Consider the following 25,917-nt stretch of genomic DNA (forward strand, 5'->3'; position numbering starts at 1 on the left):
AGAATCTGATGGAGTAAGCCATAACTCAATTTTACACAGGTCAAGTGATCTAAACATTTTTAAATTTCACCACATGTGTTTCTGTGTTCAGGGCCAGTAACTTGCCAACTTCTTCTACTTCTTCTTCTTCTTCTTCTTCTATTCCTGTTTTCGAACACATCATGTCCCGTAAGTCTGGCCACGGATGTATTGCATTTGTGAAATTCATTGTTCTCTCATAGTGCTGGTAATCCACAATAAAATATCATCACAAATATTTGATTGTTATTTCTAACTAACTTCATGAATTTCTCACATCCTTCCACTGATGTGTTGCAATGTCTCATACCAAGAGGCTTATCAGTGAGAGGCAAATTTTGAAGGGCGACTGGTGACCTCAGATGTTAAGTCGAGTGCTTAGAGCCATTTGAGCAAATTTTAAAGAGTGATATCAAACTTTTGTATGAATTACCAGCAGCCAAAAACTGAAGGGCCCCAAGCAGGTTGCAAAACTTGGTGTAATGCAAATACAGGAGAGCTATACTCAGTTCCAGTGCCTAACTTTTATCTATTCTGCAGAAATAATGTGACCCATATAAACACTACTGGCCCTGAAGTGTACTGTTGCAAACATTCACAAGCAGCAGTTGCCAGAAATGTTATTGACATGTGGCTGCAATTTGTATGGCCAGCAGTACTGTCAACAATAATCTATTTCTGTTGCCCATGTAAACATATCTTAACAAAGTAACTATTCAGAAGTACATGTTCAGTTGCTGTGTTCAGCACAAATGTCCGAGAATAATCACACTCCCCTATTTCCTAACTGCCATTATATTAAGTTGTGTGTGCCCCTTTATTCAGTATGTAGATAGTTTCCTGTGATTATTCTGTATGGAGGGATCATGCTTTCTACTCTCCTGATACCACGTAGGCCAGTAAGCTTCATTTTATTGCTTACAGCCATGTCAAACCACTTGTGGGTAACAAATGTGTCTTAATTATCCATAACTGCAGTTTTTCATACTACACAGTAAGTTAGCAATAACAGCTGAGTTAGGCATCAACATCACAAAATCCATGAGATTTTCATACTTGTTTACACATAACTACTTGTATTTTGGGAAGCACTATATAGGATTTGTTTAATAATCTGTTACAGTACTTTGTATTTACTCTGATATAATAGTACAAATAAAGCTTAACAGTGAAAGATGATAAACTTAAATTGATCAAAACAATAATAGCCCCACACTAGAGAAAACGGCACAAAGCAGATGTGAAAATGTAAACTAATCCATGAAATTAAAATAAATGGTAATATTTCATTAGTTGATACCAAAGAGAAAATGGAGCTTGGCATAGCGCAAAAATACAAACAAAGTTGAATGAAAGGTCACTGGGTTCACTATAGCGAAACAGTGGTATGACTACACTGAGATGAGAGAGAGTACTGCAGATAATATGTAAAAGAGCATTTGCAGCAAATATCACATATACAGGTGGTATTTTCAATTCCAAGACTCTGGTATGTTGTCCTTAAGTTATATAGTCAAAAATAACTTAATTTAGAATATTGTTAAAATGAATTTCTGGGTGGCATTTGTTTTCATTTGAAAGAAGTAAGATTCATAGTGATTAGAAACTTTAATGCAAATGAAATATTACTGACCTTGAGCAAAGTGTTACATTTATAGCAGATCCTTTTGGCAAAAAGAAACCCCAATATTCCCAAGTATCATCATGAAGTGAGAATTTTTTTATTATTTTTGAAGACTTCATTTTAGTACCAATCTCAGGAACAGTCCTGAGCTGAAAAGCATTAAAGGTGGAATTCATCTTCAAAGAATGGCCCTGAAATTGCAAAATTAACTAGACTAAAGTGCAGAAACAAACCAATATAAACTGGGCAAATAAAATTTCATACATCAGTAAGTATAAACGGAGAAAATGCAATCCCCATGTAGAAACAGTATAATGTGTAACATATTTACAGTTCACAACTGATGTTAGCTGAGTTCCACGATATTTTCAATGGCTATGTGAGAAACTCAATAATAATGAACTTATAATAATTAAATTTCTGTATGTAATGACAACAATGATTGAGAGGACATGTCATCACGTACCTTAAGACATGAAAAGATGAATGACAAATATAACATTAACTGAATTTTCTGTTGGTGCTTGGTAGAACATGATAGTAGTATTACAAAGGAAACCACTTCCTAATGTTCTGCAAATTACATTTACTTAATATGAACTGGCTTTCGGCCTCTTGTTATCATCTTCTGGTGACAACTGAACTGGTTGTCACCTGAAGATATCCTGAGAAGCTGAAAGCCAAATAAGTATAATTTAAAAGAACATTAGGAAATGTTTTGGCAGAAATAACTATTTTCTTAGGCTTTTGAACTCTCTTCATTGGACAAAGTTTATACATTCATACATGATTCTGATCTCACAACATTACTGGGATAGTGCTAGCCTAGACCACAAAAATGATGCAGGGATGAAGTGTGGGGGAGACTAAGACAGGGGGCAACGAAGTGACACAAATACGGGACAGTTTCCAGAACTAACTGAAGGCAGGGATATTTTATGGACAGGACAAGTGTAGATGTTTCGAGTACGGAGGCATCAAGAAAGAGGAAACCAGAAAGGGAGGTTGGACACAAAGTAGGATGAAGAAAAGATCAAAGAAACTACATAAAAAGTAAATATAATTGTATATGATAAAGGAGGAAAGGCAAATGAGTAGTCTCACGTTCACATGACAGAGAAAGAAAACAGAAAAGGAACAGATGATCGAGAGAGCAATGACAGGAGATTAGAGAGGTAGGGGTACTGGAAGTTGATGCCATCAAGATTTGGAAGACTGTAGGATGTAATAGAGACTGTCAGTTCCTTAGGATGTAATAGAGACTGTCAGTTCCTTCTTTCATGGCATAGATAAGAGGACTTGACATTAGGGACACAGGTGTGAGACTGTATTCGTAAGTTAAAAGATATGAAGTAGCAGCTGAAAGCAAATACGTTTTCATGAGCATGCCTTCTTGTGGTTCTCATTCTAAACCACTGCTCATGCTGTAGCATTCAAAGCATATGTACATTCATCTGTCTAAGCTTCCTTCTCTGAACAACAGATCAGTAATCTGCTTTATAAGTGCTTATCTGCCACTCAGCATTTTTTCTGAAAGGTGAACAGTTGCCAGCCATTCAGTCAGTGCTTATATTAATAAAACAGATTCTTATTACATAAGAAATACAAAGTTTCTTATTTCATATGAAATCCACAGTTCAAATGAGTTATGGTGACAGTGGTAAGGCATGGAGAAGTTTTTAAGCTGGAGGTAGAAAACTGAACGACCTGAAAGAAAGAAAATGAAATGGAACTGACTAAAGCAAAATAATAAAACATAGGAAACCTGCCACGTATAACACATTAAAAAACATCGAAATGAAAATCGAAAGTGAAAAGTTGCTATAGTAAATTTATGTTAGAGAAAGAAGCTGAAAAAGATGCAATTGATGAAAGAGACATAGATTAGAAAAATCTCAAAAATAGCACACAATCTTTAGACAATATATTGTTTCTCTGTTTCACTCCATCTCAGACACCTTCATAATAAAATTAACAACTGTTTCTTTTACTGCTATGTGAAGGTGAAAAAATAGTTCTTGAAAATTAAGCTGTAGCTCCAAAATGCATTGGACATAAACAGAAAAATACTGTGGCTGAAAATGGTAAACAACTACTGACATATTACTAACCTAAAAACAACAGCCAGACACCCCTCAATGATTACAAATCAATTTATAATGTAAGACACATACAAATAGATCATCAGACAGAATTGCAATAAGTACAGGTTTTCATTAGCTATTTAGAATAATACTTGAGTCAATTAAAACTACATTTCAGAAACTCAAAAGTCAGAAGGGGAAGCCATGAGCTAAGAGAAAAATGAGAGACAGGTGCAAAAAAGTGACAGAGTTAGGAACAAAAAGTGACAGAGATAGGAAAAAAAGTGTGTCACTCTTGAATCATAAGTCAAAGGGCAGACACAAGTAATTAGGAGGAAGCAACAAATACAAATGTCTAATTACAGTCATAAACACAGTGGGTCAGCCAAACAGAAATTCTGCCTTAAAATGGCAGATTTCATAATTATCTGCATAGGAACACGTATTCATGAAAAAGGGTATTTCAGAGTATGTAACATACATTAACTTAATTACCAATAAAATATGCTACCTCAACACAAAATAAAAGACTAGTTAAACTATTCATCATTGTGTATTAGTGCACAACTATTTTTTCCTAGAACTTTTCCCTTATGCTGTAAATATTTCAACAAAATCGATCAATTCTGTCTCCGAGGACTAGCAGTTTACTACAAAAATGTTTTCATACTCCACTGGACGGCAAAAACGGTGGAGCAGCTGTGTTGTCTAATGGGAAAGCATCTGTACAAAAATCTTGAGCAGGGGAAAGAACAATGCAATTCTAATGTGTCCTATTTTGAAGGTGATTCCACTAACTGAACATAGTAACAACATACTTGCAGTGTCAGTCTAACATTTTTTTCTCGGACTTGATACACAAGATTTTTGTGAAGCACTACTCATCCACTGTCAATGAATTGAAGATTCTGATAAAACTTGTCACAATGTAAGACATAGTTCAAGTTTGGAACAGTTGCATCACAAAAAATAGTTCCTTAGTAATGACAGCAACCTCCTTTATGTGTTGATGTACAAATGATATTGTTGATGTTGCTGCCACTCTCTTAAGTCTGAAGTTTAGTTTGATGCAGCTCTCCGTGTTAGTCAATCTTATGCAAAGTCTTTTCACCTTTGTGTAGCTACTGCACCCTACATCCCTTTGAATCTGTTATTGTACTCAAGCTTTGGTCTCTTACAATTTGTACCATACACATTTCCTTTCATTGCCAAACTGACAATTCCTTGATGCCTCAGGATGTGTCCTATCAACTGATACCTTATTTACTCAAGTGTACTTCCTCATTTGTTGTTTGATCTTCCCCATTAAATCTTGAGCTTCTTCTATAGCATCACATTTCAACAGCTTCTATTGTCTTTTCTCTGGACTGCTTATTGTCCACTTTTTCACTTCCATATAAGGCTAAACTCCAGACAAATTCTTTCAGAAGAGACTTCCTTGCATTTAAATTCACATTAAATGTTAACTTCCGCTTTTTTAGAAATGTTTTTCTTGATATTATCAGTCTGCATTTTATATCCACTCTATTTCAGCTATCATCAGTTTTTTTGCTTCCCACGCAGCAAAACTTTTAATGTCTCATTTCCTAACCTAATCCTCTCAGCATTGCTCAATTTAATTTGACTATATTACATTACCCTTGTTTTTACTTTTGATGTGTTCATATCATAAACTATGCTCAAGATATTGTCCATTCTGTTCAAATGTGCTTCAAAGTCCTTTGGAGTCTCTTACAGAATTACAATGTGATCAGCAATCCTCAATATTTTTATTTCGCATCCCTGAACTTTAATTCCCTTTCCAAATTTCTCCTCAGTTTTCTTCAAAGCTTGCTTAATGTGCAGATTGAATAACAGCAGGGATAGGCTACAACCCAGTCTGACTCCCTTCTCAACTACTGCTTCCCTTTCATACCCTCTGATTCTTATAACTACTGTCTGCTTTCTCTACCAGTTGCAGATAACTTTTTGCAACCTGCATTTCACCCTTGCTGCCTTCAGAATTTCAAAGACTGTATTCCACTCATCATTGTCAAAAGCATTTTCTAAGTCTACGTTTGCTATAAACATAGGTTTGCCTTTCTTCAATCTACCTTCTAAGATAAGCTGCAAGATCAGTATTGCCTCATGTATTCCTATACTTCTCCAGAATCCAAACTGATATTCACCGAGGTAGACATCTATCACCTTTCCCATTCTATTGTAAATAATTCTTGTAAATATTTTGCAACCATGACTTACTAAACCGATTGTTCTCTAGTATTCAAACCTGGAATTGGCATTATTACATTCTTCCTCACATCTGAGGATATTTCGCCTTTATCATAAACCTTGCACACCTGGTGGAATAATTTTGTCATGGCTGTGTCACTCAATGATTTCTGCAATTCTACGGGAATGTTATCTACCTCAGGGTGCTTCTTTCCACTTACATCTTTCAATGCTTCACCAAATTCTTCTCACAGTAATATTTCACTCATCTCATTTTCATCTAGTTCCTCTTCTCTTTCTACAAGGTCCAGTCACATTAATGTGACCATGTCCATGTTCAATTTCAACCTGCAACAACCAGTCACAGACAGCAGGTGGCAGCACTAGCAATGGGTGTTATATAAAACGAATTTGGGGGGGGGGGGGGATGTGAAAAACAGTGCAGTCATCTTTGTAATGCGGAAACAGAGCGATTTATCTGATGTCCAAAAGTGGGTCGTCACTGGCTTTCAGGCCAAGGGTGGAAGCATTTCTGAAACAGATAGGTTTGTAAACTGTTTGTCTGCCACCATGGTTAAAGTATACCATGCATGGCAAAATGGCAATATTCAAAACTGGTGCCAAGGCAAATGTGGTGCCGCACAGGCCATAGGTCACAGGGCCACCAACAGCTGCTGAGATGTGGACGGGTTAATACATGTGCAACTGTTGAGCAACTGACCACTCAGATGAACCAACAGGGCTATTAACTGTGTCTTCTCGATGACTTTAGTGAATGTTACTGCTTATGGACATCCACATTAGGCACCTGTTTCATGCAACTATGCTGACTGCTGTCTATTGGTGGTGAAGATTGAACTTTTCGTACCAATATCATGACTGGATGTTCTATGCTCCATTGGACAGGAGACCATTAGCAGCTATGATGTAAAACATCTGAAAGCAAACACTCTGCAACAATTGTCAGAGGGAATCATGCTGGAGGGCATTCACCAGGTGATCTCATCATTCTGGAAGGCAGAATTAATCGACACAAGTACACATCTGTTCTTGAGGACCATGTTCACCCCTAAATGCAGTTCGTTTTTCCTCAACACAATGGCATCTACCAGCATGACAATGCAACTTACCACACAGCTTACACTGTATATATTTGGTTCGAATAGCACTAGGTTGAGTTGACTGTACTCGCCTGGCTATCAAACTCGCCAGATTTAAACCCAATTGAAAATCTGTGGGACCACCTTGATTAGGCTGTTCATGCCACAGACTGTCAACTGAGAAACCTACTGCAGCTGCCCACAGCACTGCAGTTGGCATGGCTCCACATCCCCATTGGTACCTTCCAGAACCTCACTGACTCCCTGTTTGCGTGTCTTGCAGCTGTCCACACTGCAAAAGGTGGTTATTCAAATTTTTGCCAGATGGTCATATTAATGTGACCAGACAGTGCAGAATACTGTCTTGAAGTCTGTTTCCCCTATTTCAACCATTTATATTTTCCTTCCGCCTCTGTGTTTTCCCTTCTCTACATAGTACTGGCTTACGATCTGAGCTCTTGATATTCATATGGGTGCTTTCCTTTTCTCCAAATGTCTCTTTAGCTTTACTGTAGGGAGCATATATCTCTCTCCTAGTTAGGTATGGTTCTACAGCCTTACATCTGTCCTCTAGCTATTTGTGTTTTGCCATTTTGCACTTTCTGTCTATTTCACATTTTTTAGAATGTATCTCCTGCACTGCTTCATTTGCTGTGTTCCAAAAGTTTCTCCTTTCGCCAATTAACTGCAGTATTTCCTGTGTTATCCATGGATTTCTAATGTGTCTTGTTTCTTATGTGACCCTCTACTGCCTTCCCTATTTCATCTCTGAAAGTTACTCCTTAATGTGTAAGAAAATGTCCTGTAGGAAGACCCAGAATCCATTGGTTGGACATGTAATAACTAGTTTAAAAAAAGACATATCAATTTGCCTTAACGGCAGTGCTAAAATGTTTGGTTTTTAAATAGATCTTTTTTTTAAAAAAAAAGAGTAATGTTTGTTAATACAAAAATTCCATTCCTTTGGAATATTGATTTATTATAGACAATGGGAAAACCGAGTAGCTTATTTTAATAACAATGCAGAAACTAGGAACAAACACATAACAATTAATACAACATTGCTGAGGCAACGACATATCTGTCATCATGTGGCATGGTCTGTTACATGGAATGCAAGTACATGCAGTGTGGAAGACTTGCCCCTCCTAGCCCCCTGTTAGTATCTCGTTATTGTCCTTGGACTTCAGTTGTATTGCAGACCCCTAGTTTGGAAATATTTTACAAAGTACGGTAGCACTAAAGTACAATGCTCCATTTGCTTTAAAAGATTAGAAACTGGAGGAGGTACAACAAACTTTCGATATCATGTTAGATTAGATTAGATTAATACTTGTTCCATAGATCATGAATACGACACTTCGTAATGATGTGGAATGTGTCAGGTTAATAAAAGATGTCTGTACAAGATATTAAATTAAACAAAATATTGCATGACACTAATGTTTAAGGTTTTTTTTCCCTTAATTTATATCTAAAAATTCAGCCAATGAGTAGGAGTTGTCATCTATAAATTCTTTTAATTTATTTTTAAATGTTAGTTGGCTATCTGTCAGGCTTTTGATGCTGTTTGGTAGGTGACCAAAGACTTTTGTGGCAGCATAATTTACCCCTTTCTGTGCCAAAGTCAGATTTAACCCTGCGTATTGAAGATCGTCCTTTCTCCTGGTGTTACAGCTATGCATACTGCTATTACTTCTGAACTGGGTTGGATTATTACCAACAAATTTCACAAGTGAATATATATACTGTGAGGTTGCTGTGAGGATCCCTAGATCTTTAAATAGATGTCTGCAGGATGACCGTGGGTGGGCTCCAGCAATTATTCTGATTACACGTTTTTGAGCAATGAATACTTTTCTACTCAATGATGAATTACCCCAGAATATGACGCCGTATGAAAGCAGTAAATGAAAGCAGTAAATGAAAGCAGGCATAGTAAGCTAATTTACTGAGATTCTTATCACCAAAATTTGCAATAACCCTAATAGCATACGTAGCTGAACTCAGACGTTTCAGCAGACCATCAATGTGTTGCTTCCAGTTTAACCTCTCATCAATGGACACACCTAAAAATTTTGAAAATTCTACCTTAGCTGCAGACTTCTGCTCAAAGTCTATATTTATTACTGGAGTTGTGCCATTTACCGTACGGAACTGTATATACTGTGTTTTATCAAAATTTAAAGAGAGTCCGTTTGCTGAGAACCACTTAATAATTTTGTGAAAAACATCATTTACAATTACATCACTTAGTTCTTGGTTTTCGGATGTTATTACTATACTTGTATCATCAGCAAAAAGAACTAACTTTGCATCTTCATCAATGTGGAATGGTAAGTCATTAATGTATATCAAGAATAGTAAAGGACCTAAGACTGAACCCTGTGGGGTCCCGTACTTGATAGCCCCCCAGTTTGAGGAATCAGCTGTTGTTTTAACATTACACAAACCACTTATTTCAACTTTCTGCATTCTTCCAGTTAAGTGTGAATTAAACCATCTGTGCACTGCCCCATTCAAACCATAATGATTTAGCTTATCTAAAAGAATTCCATGATTTACACAATCAAAGGCCTTTGAGAGATCACAAAAAATACCAATGGGTGATGTCCGGCTATTCAGACCATTTAATATTTGATCAGTGAAAGCGTATATAGCATTTTCTGTTGAAAAGCCTTTCTGAAAACCAAACTGACATTTTGTTAGTACTTTATTTTTACAAATATGGGAGGCTACTCTTGAATACATTACTTTCTCAAAAATTTTTGATAGAACTGTCAGAAGAGAGATTGAGCGGTAGTGTAAGGAGAAAAATCCACAAAGAAAAGAACACAAATTTAATTGATATACCTATATCATTATTGACATGTTATTGACTTGGGATAATAAGTGAACCCTTAATTTTATGGTGCCTCATGGTGGAAACTGATGCATTCCACAGGTGACAATGGAGGAAAGTCATCCACTTGTGAAATCGCACTCTCGTGCTGTCTCTGTGCCCATCCCTTTTATCTTCACCATCTTTGCTGAAGATAATGAGACCAAGTTCCGCCACAATTTTAACCCCATATTGGTTGAGATCTCCTACTCCTTTATTCAAAGTCTACATTTTGGTTGTTCTGAAAACTGTTTATTTTGAGCCGTTTTAACAGTCAGGTTAACTTAGACTGCAAACCAGCTGTTTCAACAACAACCACCATCCCTTATTAACAAATGGTTCAAATGGCTCTGAGCACTATGGGACTTAACATCTGAGGCCATCAGTCCCCCTCATTAAGAGCACCTGTGAAACAGAATTGTACGATGATGAAGATGATAAAGATAAAGAAAAGTTATCCAGAAATTGTACTCCTAGTACAACAATAATCTGAGCTTCTCAAATAAAATATTATCATACTTTAAGCTGCATGCAGACATACTGATTTTAAACCACAAATATTTTACACAGGTTGATGGTAAGAAGGAAGTAGATATGTCAGTTTTTAAGAAATAAAGTGCACTGGAATATGTCCCAATGGCAAATGTACAAAAAAAGCTTGATTAGATTAGATTAGTTTTCGTTCCATAGATCCGTGCTGAGGAGATCCTCGTGGATGTGGAACATGCCATTTTTTTTTTTAAAGCTGAAATAACAATACTAATAGTATGAATATATACAATACATCATTTGTTTCTATTAAAAAATTCGTCAATGGAGAAGAAGGAGTTGGCCACTAGTAAGTCTTTCAGGCTCCTTTTAAACTGATCTTTATTTGTAACTAAATTTTTTATGTTTGCTGGCAAATTATTGAAGATGAGTGTTCCTGAGTAGTGGACCCCTTTTTGAACTAAAGTAAGTGCTTTTAAGTCCTTGTGCAGATAATTTTTGTTCCTGGTATTGTATGTATGAACTGAGCTGTTTGTTGGAAAAAGAGATATATTATTTAGGACAAATTTCATTAAGGAGTAAATATACTGAGAGGCAGTGGTTAGTATACCCAGTTCTTTGAAGAGGTTTCTACATGACGTCCGTGAATTTACTCCACAAATAATACGTATTACATGCTTTTGGACTCTGAAAACTTTTGTTTGACTTGAAGAGTTACCCCAAAATATTATACCATATGACATTATGGAATGAAAGTAGGCAAAGTATGCAAGCTTTTGCATTTTTATATCACCTATGTCTGCTAACACTCGAATTGCAAATACAGATTTGTTAAGGCATTTCTGCAGTTCTGTGGTGTGCTCCTCCCAACTGAATTTATTATCAAGTTGTAATCCCAGGAATTTAAGACTGTCAACCTCTTCTATCTGCTCTTCTTCAGACTTTATGCATATGCTGGGTGGAAACCTCTTACAGGTTCTGAATTGCATGTAGTGAGTCTTTTCAAAGTTTAATGTCAATGAGTTGGCTTTAAACCATTTATTAATATCCATGAAAATATCATTAGCAGATCTTTCTAGAACTACACTCGACATACTATTTATTGCAATACTTGCGTCATCTGCAAACAAAACAAACTCTGCTTCTGGCAGTGTAACTGATGAGAGATCATTAATGTAGACAAGGAAAAAGCAATGGCCCTAAGATGGATCCTTGTGGGACAACACATGTAATTTCTTCCCATTCTGATGATGACTGATGACTTCATTCACTAGTCCCTTGCACTGACACCCTTTGTTTCCTGTTGGCGAGATATGACTTGAACCATTTTGCAGCACTGCCCGTGACGCCATAGAATTCTAATTTATTTAAAAGGATGTTGTGGTTCACACAATCAAATGCCTTTGACAAATCACAGAAAATACCTGCTGCTTGTAGTTTGTTATTTAATGAATTAAGTACATTTTCACTGTAGGTGTAAATAGCCTTCTCGAAATCAGAACCCTTCAGAAATCCAAACTGTGTTCTTGATAATATGTTATTTGTGCTCAGATGGTTGAGAAGCTGCCTGTACATTACTTTTTCTAAAATTTTTGAGAATGCTGGCAAAAGTGAAATCGGTCTGTAGTTTGATGGTATCTCTTTATCCCCTTTCTTGAATAGAGGCTTAACATCTGCATATTTTAGCCAGTCAGGAAATGTCCCTGTTATAACTGACTGGTTACACAAGTAACTAAGAATTGTACTAAAATCACAAGAACATGCCTTAATTAACTTTGTTGATAGAGTTGAGAGCTGAGAGTTGAATTAGTAGCTGTAAGACAATTTGGGCTTACTAAACATAATACTGTCAGCAGAAATGGCTCTGAGGCTCTGAGCACTATGGGACTTAACATCTATGGTCATCAGTCAGCAGAAATAATCAGGGCATTCAACAGGAGTTAAAACACAGGCATTGCTGCTTTTCGGTCAGTTTCATGGAGGAGGTGGTTTTGATTTCTTCCACAGTGTGAAATCAACAAAATACTTATCAAACCTTAATAACTGTGGCCTGTTTGGGCATTAGTTTTTCTTTACTCTCTCCTACCCTTACAGTTCGTCATTCATTCAACATGTGACTTGTACTGTAATTCTTACAGTGCATAACTTTGTTCCACGAGTGATGAAGAGGGACGGGATGTTCTTGTTTTGATGATCAGTCCTAAGTTTGACGCCAGTACTCTATCCATTTACCAGGTATCATTTTCTTTTGTAATTACTACCTTAGCGCCTGAAGATGTCAATGGCGCTCTCTCTCTCTCTCTCTCTCTCTCTCTCTCTCTCTCTCTCTCTCTCTCTGTGTGTGTGTGTGTGTGTGTGTGTGTGTTATTTTGTCTATGTCTGATGGACTTAGTCCAACAGCTGATAATAAACAACAGCTTTTTCCTCATTGTGACTGTCTGTCACTCAGTGCCTCATCTATGTGGTGAGCACTATCTGTCCTTTCACACTGTTAGTATCGCTTATTTGTTGATGCTGTTAAAGTCAGATTATTACTGCAAAGACAAAATTACTGTCAGTACTGGCAGAAAGTCAGCATAAGCATAGTCTCATGATAAATGGAATTTAAAAATCAGAATCTTAAACATAATAAGGATACTTCTCAAAACTATATGAGTCAAAGGGCATAAGTTTTGAAGTGTACAGTAACTGATTAAAATTAAAATTGTGGCAACTAAACTATACTGGATTAATTTTTATAATGTCAAATTACAGGTAATCTGATGCTTGGTTGGTCATATTGGTGTGTTGTACGATGATCATTCAGTGTCCTATTTATTTATATTCAGAAAAATAATTGCCTCAACTATGATTAGTAAGTATGGTATTCCACTTTCATTAAAAATGTGAAGAGCACCCATTTCACACTGACTGAACAATTTGCTTTAGACTGGATTTAAGGCTCCAGAGAACCAAACAGAACATTTTTTGATCATTGCAGAAACTTCTGAGTTACAAGTGATATCTGCAGAACACAAGTTTCATTGAAGCTAAGCAAAACACAAAGTGAATAGCCCTCTGTCTTATTAACTGTACTGTCTTACTGAACTACTGACCACATCAATTGCAAGTAAATTGGCTTTACTTGAGGTATTTCAATTTCTCATGTATGTTTTCCATTGCAATTGTATGTGATTGCAGAATTTTATTTAAATTTTAATTTTTTAAAAACTTTTCATGAAGGGTATTTCCAATCCTCCTCAACCCAGCGTGCAATCTTTCTATATGTTGACCTCCTCCTCTCTGATGGCTCCATACGCACCTCTCCCCACATTAAACTCACCGACTACCAATGATACTTGCATCTTGGCAGCTGTCATCCCTTTCACAGCAAAAATGTCCTCCCATACAACCTGTCCACATGGGTATGGCATATCTGTAGCAACAAAAACTCCCTTGCTTAGTATGTTGATGGTCTCACCAAGGCCTTCACAGACAGGCACTATCTCCCAGATCTAGTCCACAAACAGATCTCCCGTGCCATTTCCCCTCATGCCCCCAATCTCCCAACACCCCCAAGAACCAGTCACAAGTGAGTGTCCCCTTCATCACCCAGTACCACCCCAGACTGGAACACATCCCTCACCAGGGCTTTGGTTACCTAACATCCTGTCCTGAAACAAGGAACATCCTACCCAAGATACTTCCCACCCCTCCTAAAGTGGTGTTCTGTCGCCCAGCTAACCTCAACAACATCCTTGCCACAAGGATCATATTCCTAAGGAAGACCCAGGTGCAAAACGCGTCCAATCCACCCGCCCACCATCTCCTATTCCAGTCCTGTCACAGTTTATCCTACTTTATCGGGCACTGGGCTGCCTGTGACAGCAGCCATGTCATTTACCAGCTCTGCTGCAATCATTGCCCAGTTTTTTATATTGGTACGGCTCCCAACCAGCTGTCCACAAGAATGAACAGCCACTGCCAAACTGTTGACAAGAGCAAAGTAGACCATCCTGTGGCACAACATGCATTTGTACATACCGCACTTGGTTACAATGGCTGCTTCACAATCCGAGCCATCTGGATCCTTCCCTCCATCACCAACTTTCCTGAACTGTGCAGATGGGAGTTATCCTTACAACACATTCTCTGCTCCTGTATTATCCCGGCCACAACCTATGGTAACGTACTGTACCCACACCCTCCACCCAACAGTTTCTACCCTTCTGTTCAATCATCTCCTCCCCATTCTCATCTCCTACCATGACTGTTTGCAGCACTCTGCCAATGCATTCACCCATCTTCCCCCACTCCTCTCCTTCTTTGCTCCTTTTCTCCCACCTCCCTGCCCCACAACCTTGTGACACTGCGCCTGTTGACAGTCTGGTCCCTGCACACTCCACCAGGCACTGTTCATTTCTCTCCCCCAACTGTACACTACTATCCATTTCCCTCTCCACCCTCTCCTGATTGCTGCTTGCATCCCACATGACAGTTGCATTCTGGCCCAAGATGCTGGAGTTGGCAGTCGTGAGTGCATGAGGTGTGCCTGCTTGTGTGTGTGCTTTACTGATGAAGGATGTGACTGAAAGCGTGTCTTTTAATTGTGCCTGTCAGCAACTTAACATTTCTTCTTTACGGTAAGTAGCAATCTGCCTTTTCCTGCAGTGTTGATTCAATATTTGATATTAAAAATTTCAACTCTTAATAAAAATCAATTTTAAAAGAGAAAGTAATAATGGAAGTATGCTACTAGTGAGATTTGAACCATCAGCTTTATGAATACAAACCAATTATGTTACATGCTGAGCTACTGTCAAATTTCTTAATCAACAAGTGTTTCATACTTAAAAAGAGCATATAAATGTGTTTTCTTTAGTTTATTTTGAAAAGTGTGTAGTAATACTTTAGATAACTGATGTCCAAACACTAAACTTCTAATCTCAGAAGTATGAACAAAATCAAAGAGGACCAGGCTAGTCCTTAAGGTCCTCTATTTCCTAACTATTAGGCACACACTTGCACAGTCACTAACACTGACCAATCAGAATTTGTGCTGGGGGGGTTTACATCATCCAGCACTGAATTCTCCTGGCATGACTCCTATACTTTCATATTATACACTTTGTGGTATCATTACCAGGATGTCACATCTACTGGTGATGTATTATGATGTTGATTACATGGCATTTACAATAAACAGCAACAAAATAAAATAAACAAAAATGCTTAAATGAAAGTCAACTATGGCAAACTAAACAACCTTTTGGGAAGCTAGAGTTTGTAACCCAATTATTAACGAGCATAAGAAGATATAGACACATCTTGCTGAAGCATAATTACTCGAGTTATGTCAATGTCTTCTAGTGGTCTGTCGTAAGTGGGTTGCAAACCTTCACTTCACAAGGGGTTGAAGTTCTGAACAGCTGGCCTACATAATGATTTTTTTTTTTAATTTTATTTTATTGGCTGTGCAATTGACATAATATTAAATTAATAATCTATCTGAGGATTACAACAAGTTTATACTAGTACAACGGGAGCACATAGTAGCTGACCAGCAGGTTACAATCTTGAGAAAGACATGTTTGTCACTGATATTGGACACCACGTGTCACATGACAATTCCATAAACCAATTCTTCTGGAAGGGGGGTGGGAAGCATCAGGGAAAGGGGGGAGGAGAGAGAGATGGTGTGGGTTTGGAACAGGCTGTACGTTATAGTACTAGAGGTTCCCTGGCTTCATGTTCAGGGATGTTGTTGGATACATCAACATGGGGAATAAGAAAGTGCCCATTTTTGCATTGCATCCTTTGTGAGGAAGGGAACATATCCCTTTTGTTGGAGGCCTTGGTGTCATGGAATCCAGAGGAAATACACCAAAATTTCATACTCCTACAACTTAACACCTTCTACATTATGTTCACCAAATGAACATTTTTGTCCATATGTACAGCTAGGGCCACCGTCAGCAATGGTGGATCAGGTCCACGTCCAGACCACTGAAGGTCAAAAGCTAGACCAACCTAGACCAACAAAAACTTTCTGAAATTACTCAAGTAAATTATTTAAAAAATATTTTTCTATTGATAACAATATGTTTGAGCAAAACTGTTATAACCTTTAATCACCAATAATTGCGTGGATATTCAAACACACTCACTTAGAAAAAATAGCTGGTTACATGATAACAACTCAGTATCTCTTATTCGACTGTCGTGCCGTGACATGCGGCCAGCGCCGTTCGTAGCTAGGTGGCGCTCCCGCGCTCAGCCGAGTTGCGGAGCGCCTCTATCGCCATTTGCGCGTACTGTAATGGCGGCACTGTTAAATGTCGTGGCACTGTCACAACACTTTTCCCCCCGTGGAAAAAAAAAACACTCACTTCCTTGGAGACATGGACAGTGCGGAGACATCCATGGCCTCTTGTGAGGCCCCGAGAAGATCCTGCGGAGAGACACGAGAGTATGGTCGAAAATGTCCAGGACGGAAGCTCGTGTGTGGAACGTGTCTCCTGGACGAGATGATGGGTGAAAACTCCAGAGCAGCATCCATAGGTGTCGTGGACCTGGGGGTGTGCTCCAGCGAGATGGGTCCCGGAGAAGGCAGTGTCGCGACTGGGGCCGTTTCCGGGGTACTCGGAAGCGGTAGCAACGTCCGCTGCATCAACACGTACGGTAGATCGGCAGCAGCGACAGGACTGGCTTCTCGGGCTGGTGGAGGCGAAGGAAGGGGCAGTGGCACCAGCGTGGCCACGACTCGTGGGCGCATCTGGTGGTAATGGCGAACAACCATGCCGTCGTCCATACGTATTTCACAAAGCCGGCAACCGCGAAGAGCCTTGACCACCCCTGGAATCCATTTAGGGCGAGATCCATACCCTCGTGCCCACACGTCGGCACCCACTGAGTATTTTCCCGCACTAGGGGACACAGCACAAGGCCTTGAAGCAGGTACAGTAGAGTGCACAGTTGGCGGCCATGCGAGAGTTCAGCAGGGCTGCGATCACCCAGAGGCATGAAGCGATAAGAACTCAGAAATTGCAGCAGAGTGTCATCTGTGGAAAAATCACTAAGGAATTTTTTCATCTGGCTTTTGAAAGTGCGGACAAGGCGCTCGACCTCCCCATTCGATTGCGGATGGAAGGGCGGTGCTGTCACATGATGAATCCCTTGTCCAGTACAAAAATCACGGAAGGCCTGCAAAGAGAACTGAGGGCCATTGTCCGTGACGATCGTGGATGGAAGACCTTCTAGCGCAAAGATTTTGGACAAAGCCAGCATTGTCGCCGCAGTGGTGGGCGACGGACATCGAACAACAAACGGTAACTTCGAGACGGCGTCAATCAACAGTAGCCAATAAGTACCGAGGAAGGGGCCGGCAAAGTCAGCATGCACCCGTTCCCATGGCTGCGCCGGATCAGGCCACGGAGAGGGCATTGTACGAGGTGCAGCCAGTTGTTGAGCACACAGACCACACGCAGCAACCATTTGGGCGATGTCCAAATCAATACTGGGCCAATAAACGTGCCTGCGGGCCAGGGACTTAGTCCAAGAAATACCCCAATGGCCTTCATGCAACAGTTTGAGAACATCTTTGCGAAGAGAGGCTGGCACCACGACCCGTGGAGATGCGCCATCCGTGGCCAGAAGAACAACACCATCACGAACAGACAGATGAAGGCGCAAGGCATGGTAATTGCGAAGGGGATCCGATGCCCGGCCCGGGGTCCTGTCCGGCCAACCCCGTTGAACAAAACCGATCACCTGACACAGGACTGGGTCCCGCGCAGTAGCCGACGCGACCTGCGAACCTGTAAGTGGAAAACCCTCGACCGCACAACGTTCTTCCTCATCAATGTGGAAACAGAGTAGTTCATCACGATTGAAAACTGGGTCGGGGCCCATCGGTAATCGCGAAAATGTGTCAGTGTTGGCGTGCTGGGCTGTGGGGCAACAGTGAATCTCATAGTGAAAACGAGACAAGTATAAGGCCCAACATTGCAGGCGGTGAGCTGCCTAATCCGGAAGCGACGCCGATGGGCTGAACAGAGAGACCAGCGGCTTGTGGTCGGTGATGAGGTGAAACTTAGAACCATACAAAAAAACGCTGAACTTTTTTAGAGCATAAATGATAGCGAGCGCCTCCTTTTCAATTTGAGAGTAATGCCGTTGCACATCGTTGTGGATCTTGGAAGCATAGGCGATGGGTCGTTCCGACCCATCCTCATACTGATGGGCGAGAACAGCCCCTAGGCCATACTGTGATGCGTCAGTCGCCAGAACCAAGTGCTGACCTGGACGGAATGTGGCAAGACAAGGCGCTGACTGCAAATGAGCCTTCAGGCGGACAAAAGCCTGCTCACACTCGTCGGACCAACAGAAAGGGACGTTTTTGTGTAACAGCTGATGCAGAGGATGAGCTACCGCCGCTGCGGATGGAATGAATTTGTGATAATAAGCAATCTTGCCTAGAAACGCCTGAAGTTCTTTGACTGTAGACAGCCGGGGTAGAGCGTTAATGGCCGCAACGCGCTGACATAGAGGACGTATACCCTCACGGGACAAGTGGAAACCAAGATACACAATGGAGGGTTGGAAGAACTGTGACTTGTCCAGATGGCACCTCAACCCAGCCGAATGCAAAACCCGAAACAGTGAATGCAAATTGCAAAGGTGCTCCTCAGTGGAGGCCCCCGTGACAACAATGTCATCCAGATAGTTTATGCAGCTGGGAACGGAAGCCATGAGCTGTTCCAAAAACCGCTGAAAAATGGCCGGCGCACTAGTGACGCCAAATGGTAACCGCTGGTACTGATACAACCCACAAGGAGTGTTGATGACGAGAAATTCCTGGGAAGAAGCATCCAACGGCAACTGATGGTACGCCTCCGATAAGTCAAGTTTGGAAAAGAACTGGCCCCCAGCGAGCTTGGTAAATAACTCCTCAGGACGGGGAAGAGGATAAGTGTCAATGAGGCTCTGAGCGTTGACAGTGGCTTTAAAATCACCACACAATCGCAGACTTCCGTTTGGTTTAGAAACCACCATGATTGGCGATGCCCATTCGCTGGAGGTAACAGGAAGGAGAATCCCTGGAGCTGTTAACCTGTCTATCTCAGCCTTGACAGGTGCACGCAACGCCACCGGAATAGGGCGTGCCCAGAAAAACTTAGGGCAAGCTGTAGGTTTAAGAGTAATGTGGGCTTCAAAATCCTTGGCACAACCCAGACCAGCACAGAACACGGACGAAAATTCAGAACAGAATCCATCCAGCTGTTGATACGGAATATCCTCAGATATGAGGTGCACATCATCATCAATGGAGAACCCGAACAGCTGGAAAGCATCATAACCGAACAGGTTTTCAGTGCCCGCATGATCCACCACATAAAATGTGAGGGGCCTAACAACAGACTTGTAGGCAGTGGAAGCACCAAACTGGCCACTGATAGGAATTTTCTGTTTATTATAAGTTCTCAGATTTCGCGTAACTGGAGACAAGGGAGGGGAGCCCAACTCCAAATACGTGCGAGAATTAATGAGAGTTACTGCAGAGCCAGTGTCCACTTGCATGCAAATGTCTTTATCCAGAACACGAACAGTAACAAACAACTTATTTGTCTGAGAAAGCACACAGTTAACATCCATGTCCAATGCCTCGTCCTCGTTGACAGGAACTTTAGGGGACTGACACACAGAAGCAATGTGGCCTTTTTTCCTACATGAATTACCCGTGGCCCAACGTTTTGGACACGCGACCCTGTCATGCTGTACGAAACAACGTGGACAAGAAGGAAGTGCGGAACGAACCTGCTTCTGTGGTTGCTGTTTTCGCTGCGAGCGTTGCAGTCCAACGCGACGTTGTTCACGCGAGTGAACTGCCGCCACATCTTCATTCTCCTGTGAAACAGGCAAACTGTCCATGTCGAAAGTTGACTGTACAGCGCCTACATCACACCACATGTCTATTTGTGCGCCAGCAGCGTGAGACACTTCAAAGGATTGAGCGATGCTTAGAACTTCCGACAACGACGGGTTTGGCACTTGTAGGGCACGTTGCTGAACTTCTTTATCAGGAGCAAGCTGTAGAATAGCATCCCTAACCATTGAATCAGCATAAGACTCATGATGAGTGTCCGTGACAAACTGACATTCCCTACTCACACCGTGTAGTTCCGCCGCCCAAGCCTGGTAAGATTGATGGGGCTACACTGGTAGAACGCCACGCGGGCAGCAATGACATGGGTGTTTTTTTGGTAATAGTTAGATAATAAGTCACACATTTCTTGGAAGGACAGAGAGGCAGGTTCCCGCAGAGGGGCTAACTGAGATAGCAGCTGATAGATCCGTGGGGAAATCCAAGATAGAAATAACTACTTACACATAGGAGCGTCGACAACGCCGAAAGCCAAGAAGTGTTGCTGCAAACGCTTCTCATAATCCTCCCAGTCTTCAGCGGCCTCGTCGTAAGGAGGGAATGGAGGCGGAGAAGAGGAAGACATACGATGAGTAAGCGACGTCGACAATGCCTGAATAGCAGCCGTCAGCTGTGTTTGTTGTGCCTGAATAGCAGCCGTCAGCTGTATTTGTTGTTCAATGAGTGCTTGCATAAGCTGTTACATGTCTGCCCCGTCACGAACACACAAATCCACAAAGCAGTGAAAATATCCGACCTCGTCGCCGAAAAGTGTTATAACCTTTAATCACCAATAATTGCGTGGATATTCAAACACACTCACTATGAAACAATAGCTGGTTACATGATAAAAACTCAGTATCTCTTATTCGACTGCCGTGCCGTGACATGCAGCCGGCGCCGTTCGTAGCTAGGTGGCGCTCCCGCGCTCAGCCGAGTTGCGGAGCGCCTCTATCGCCGTTTGCGTGTACTGTCGTGGCGGCACTGTTAAATGTCGTGGCACTGTCACAACAAAAACCTTAGTATCTTGTATTGTATTTTACAAGTAGCTGTGTGACTGATTTGAGTTCTGAATGGTTATTAAGCACATTAAATACATAATTGCTATGCTGTGCAGTGCAGGGCAGGTGGCAGGGGAAGGGGGGCATGCTGGCCTGTCAGCACAGCATGTTATATTGATCCATATAAAAGCTCTGTACACCTTAAGGTAACACGAGAATTTATTTAATGGAACACGAAATTTTATACATTGATCTCTAACTCTGGTGACCTATGAAATCTTTTTTAATCAGAGCGGAATATTCATTTTAACACAATTTCTGTGCTCGTAACTCGAATGACAGCTTAACACCCTTTATGAAACTTTATTGTGAAATAACAATTTTCTCTTTCAGGTGCATGTACATGGCTGCAGCGACATGTAACATGGAAGCGACACTTTCGCAGTGCATCAACATACACTTTGACACAGAAGTAGCTCTTCTGTGGTGTGTTGGCATGTGCTCTGTACTGGGTGGTGGTATTTTTACATAGAATGAATCTAAATAAAACAAACAGATTTTATCATTACCTCATCAGTAGGTACTGTGATCTCATATGGAGCTGTTCTTCATTTGTTTTGTTACTGTAATGTAAAGTTGATAGTGAAAATTTGAATATTTTGATTGAGTTGACTGAACAATATGGTTTTACACAGCCTGATAGACTTGAAGCTGTTCCAGTTTGCCTCATATGTAACAAAGCTGTTTCTCATGCTAAAAGTGCCAATTTAAAGCAACACTACAGCTCATCAAAAACAACTCCAGGCATATCTAGCTTCCTTTAAAAAAGCACACCCTTACTAAATCAATCACCCTACAAGCACACAAGAAAAAACTATCAAAGTAGCATATCTAGCTTCCTTTAAAAAAGCACACCCTTACTAAGTCAATCACCCTACAAGCACACAAGAAAAAACTATCAAAGTAGCAATTTTTTGTTTGTGTGTGTGTGTGTGTGTGTGTGTGTGTGTGTGTCATTTAATAAACAGTAGAAGCTATTTTCAGACTCAGATAGTAAAAAATGTGTGCTGGAAGTGATCATGGCACTTTTTAGAGAGAAAAAGGATGCTGTTGCTGCAATTCAAGGTACTCCATTGTTGGCAACGCAAGATGAAGTGGAATTTTGGCTGCTAACAATAAAAGTAGTTTGCTTGAACTTCTGCAGAAAATGTCTTGCTACATCATAGCAACTCATTAATCGTGCGGCATTCTTGATGAAGAACAAATGTCTACCTTCATGTGTTTTTGGATACTGAAAGTAAAGCAGTTAGGGAATAACTGCTAGCAATATTATCATTTACAGGCAAGACTCGTGGAGAAAATTTATTCAAGACACATCATGACAAAATCAGACATAAATTAAAATGGTGTCTCTTTCAACTGATGCCAGCAATGATCAGCACAGGAAAGGGACTAGTAAAGAGAATCCAGGATAAGAATGCTGGGTTACTATCTTAATCACACGTAATTCACCACACCGTCTTTTGTGAAAAACTTAGTGCCACTCTGAAAGAAGTAATGGACAGCTTGATCAGGTTGATAAATTTTATGAGGTACTTGTGCTCCTCTTCAGCACAGACAGTTCAAAGAGTTTCTATCTGAGAGTAATTTGGCACATTCTGACTAACTATGGCAAAAAAAATGTTTGTTTGCTAAGTGAAGGTCAAGTGACTGAATGTTTTTGGCAAATAAAAGAAGAAGTAACCTCCTCCTTACACAACTTGGGATACACAAGAAGCAAGGAAGCATCTGGAGTTCCTACGAAGAAAATGCAATAAGCTAGCTGCGGCTTTCCTGAAAGACTTTCTGAAAAATTTAAATGTACTCAATATCGAGCTACAAGGAGATGGGGAAACTAACATGGGTTCTGACATAAAGTATGTCTTCTTTCCATTGCAAACTGTGTATCTTTGAAAAAGATATTACAAGCTGGAAACTTATTCAGTTTCTAACAATTCTTGAATGTAAAAATAATTCTGAAATAGACATTGCAATATTTTCAAATCGTATGTGAGAACTTAGGAAAAAATTTGCAGGAGGATTCCAAGACTTTGCAAAGATAGAGAAGTTGTCGCAATTCTTAAAAATCGCCTTAATTTTCTCCAGCAGCAGAATGGATTGATGTGGTTGGGAAGTTGTTCTGACTTTCAAGACCTTTACTCCAAATGGAGATAACACACTTGCAGAAAGATATTTCTTCGCAAACTTGCAAAACTGCACCCTCTGAAGAATTTTGGGGTAAAAATGTCCCAGAGAAATATGTAAATTGCAACTGACTCCACATCTCTTTTTGAAACTTCATTTTCAAAAAAGATTAACAACCATCCACCTTGAAGACACACACTGCATAAACTGCTCCCTGCGTGAACCTAGCTTTAAAAAAAACTGGCTCAAAACAAAAAATGTGATTTCTCCCATAGAATTTTGAATACAATTATGCCTATTGTATTTCATATTATGTGAGTGAAAATAAAAATAAAAATTAGTAAGCCCATGAACCATGGACCTTGCTGTTGGTGGGGAGGCTTGCATGCCGTAGCAATACAGATGGTCGTATCATAGGTGCAACCACACCCGAGGGGTACTGTTGAGAGGCCAGACAAACATGTGGTTCCTGAAGAGGAACAGCAGCCTTTTCAGTAGTTGCAGGGGCAACAGTCTGGACGATTGACTGATCTGACCTTGTAACACTAACCAAAACGGCCTTGCTGTGCTGATACTGCGAACGGCTGAAAGCAAGGGGAAACTACAGCCGTAATTTTTCCCGAGGGCATGCAGCTTTACTGTATGGTTAAATGATGATGGCATCCTCTTGGGTAAATTATTCCAGAGGTAAAATAGTCCCCCATTCGGATCTCTGGGCAGGGACTACTCAGGAGGATGTCGTTATCAGGAGAAAGAAAACTGGCATTCTATGGATCGGAGCGTGGAATGTCAGATCCCTTAATCGGACAGGTAGGTTAGAAAATTTAAAAAGGGAAATGGATAGGTTAAAGTTAGATATAGTGGGAATTAGTGAAGTTCGGTGGCAGGAGGAACAAGATTTTTGGTCAGATGAATACAGGGTTATAAATACAAAATCAAATAGGGGTAATGCAGGAGTAGGTTTAATAATGAATAAAAAAATAGGAGTGCGGGTATGCTACTACAAACAGCATAGTGAACACATTATTGTGGCCAAGATAGACACGAAGCCCACACCTACTACAGTAGTACAAGTTTATATGCCAACTAGCTCAGCAGATGATGAAGAAATTGATGAAACGTATGATGAGATAAAAGAAATTATTCAGGTACTGAGGGGAGACGACAAATTAATAGTCATGGGTGACTGGAATTCGAGAGTAGGAAAAGGGAGAGAAAGAAACATAGTAGGTGAATATGGATTGGGGGTAAGAAATGAAAGAAGAAGCCGTCTGGTAGAATTTTGCACAGAGCATAACTTAATCATAGCTAACACTTGGTTCAAGAATCATGAAAGAAGGATGTATACATGGAAGAACCCTGGAGATACTAGAAGGTATCAGATAGATTATATAATGGTAAGACAGAGATTTAGGAACCAAGTTTTAAATTGTAAGACATTTCCAGGGGCAGATGTGGACTCTGACCACAATCTACCGGTTATGAACTGTAGATTAAAACTGAAGAAATTGCAGAAAGGTGTGAATTTAAGGAGATGGGACCTGGATAAACTGACTAAACCAGAGGTTGTACAGAGTTTCAGGGAGAGCATAAGGGAACAATTGACAAGAATGGGGGAAGGAAATACAGTAGAAGAAGAATGGGTAGCTTTGAGGGATGAAGTAGTGAAGGCAGCAGAGGATCAAGTAGGTAAAAAGACAAGAGCTAGTAAAAATCCTTGGGTGACAGAACAAATATTGAATTTAATTGACGAAAGGAGAAAATATAAAAATGCAGTAAATGAAGCAGGCAAAAAGGAATACAAACGTCTCAAAAATGAGATCGACAGGAAGTGCAAAATGGCTAAGCAGGCATGGCTAGAGGACAAATGTAAGGACGTAGAGCCTTATCTCACTAGGGGTAAGATAGATACTGCCTACAGGAAAATTAAAGAGACCTTTGGAGAAAAGAGAACAACTTGTATGAATATCGAGAGCTCAGATTGGAACCCAGTTCTAAGCAAAGAAGGGAAAGCAGAAAGGTGGAAGGAGTATATAGAGGGTCTATACAAGGGCGATGTACCTGAGGGCAATGTTATAGAAATGGAAGAGGATGTAGATGAAGATGGAATGGGTGATATGATACTGCGTGAAGAGTTTGATAGAGCACTGAAAGACCTAAGTCGAAACAAGGCCCCGGGAGTAGACAACATTCCATCAGAACCACTGACAGCCTCGGGAGAGCCAGTCCTGACAAAACTCTACCATCTGGTGAGCAAAATGTATGAGACAGGCGAAATACCCTCAGACTTCAAGAAGAATATAATAATTCCAATCCCAAAGAAAGCAGGCATTGACAGATGTGAAAATTACCGAACTATCAGTTTAATAAGTCACGGCTGCAAAATACTAACGCGAATTCTTCACAGACGAATGGAAAAACTGG

At 40.4% G+C, this 25,917-nt stretch overlaps 1 protein-coding gene across 1 annotated transcript in view; it reads right to left on the bottom strand.

Moving 5' to 3' along the window:
- Positions 1–25,917, bottom strand: part of LOC124777666 — a 206,958-nt gene that overhangs the window by 40,818 nt on the left and 140,223 nt on the right. Inside the window, exon 3 of the mRNA XM_047253146.1 lies at positions 1,652–1,833. Within this exon, the coding sequence (XP_047109102.1) occupies positions 1,652–1,833 (182 nt within the window). The remainder of the gene's footprint in view (positions 1–1,651; positions 1,834–25,917) is intronic.

Source organism: Schistocerca piceifrons, chromosome 2 (assembly GCF_021461385.2).
Source record: "Schistocerca piceifrons isolate TAMUIC-IGC-003096 chromosome 2, iqSchPice1.1, whole genome shotgun sequence".
In the NCBI taxonomy this organism is placed as follows: Eukaryota; Metazoa; Arthropoda; class Insecta; order Orthoptera; family Acrididae; genus Schistocerca; species Schistocerca piceifrons.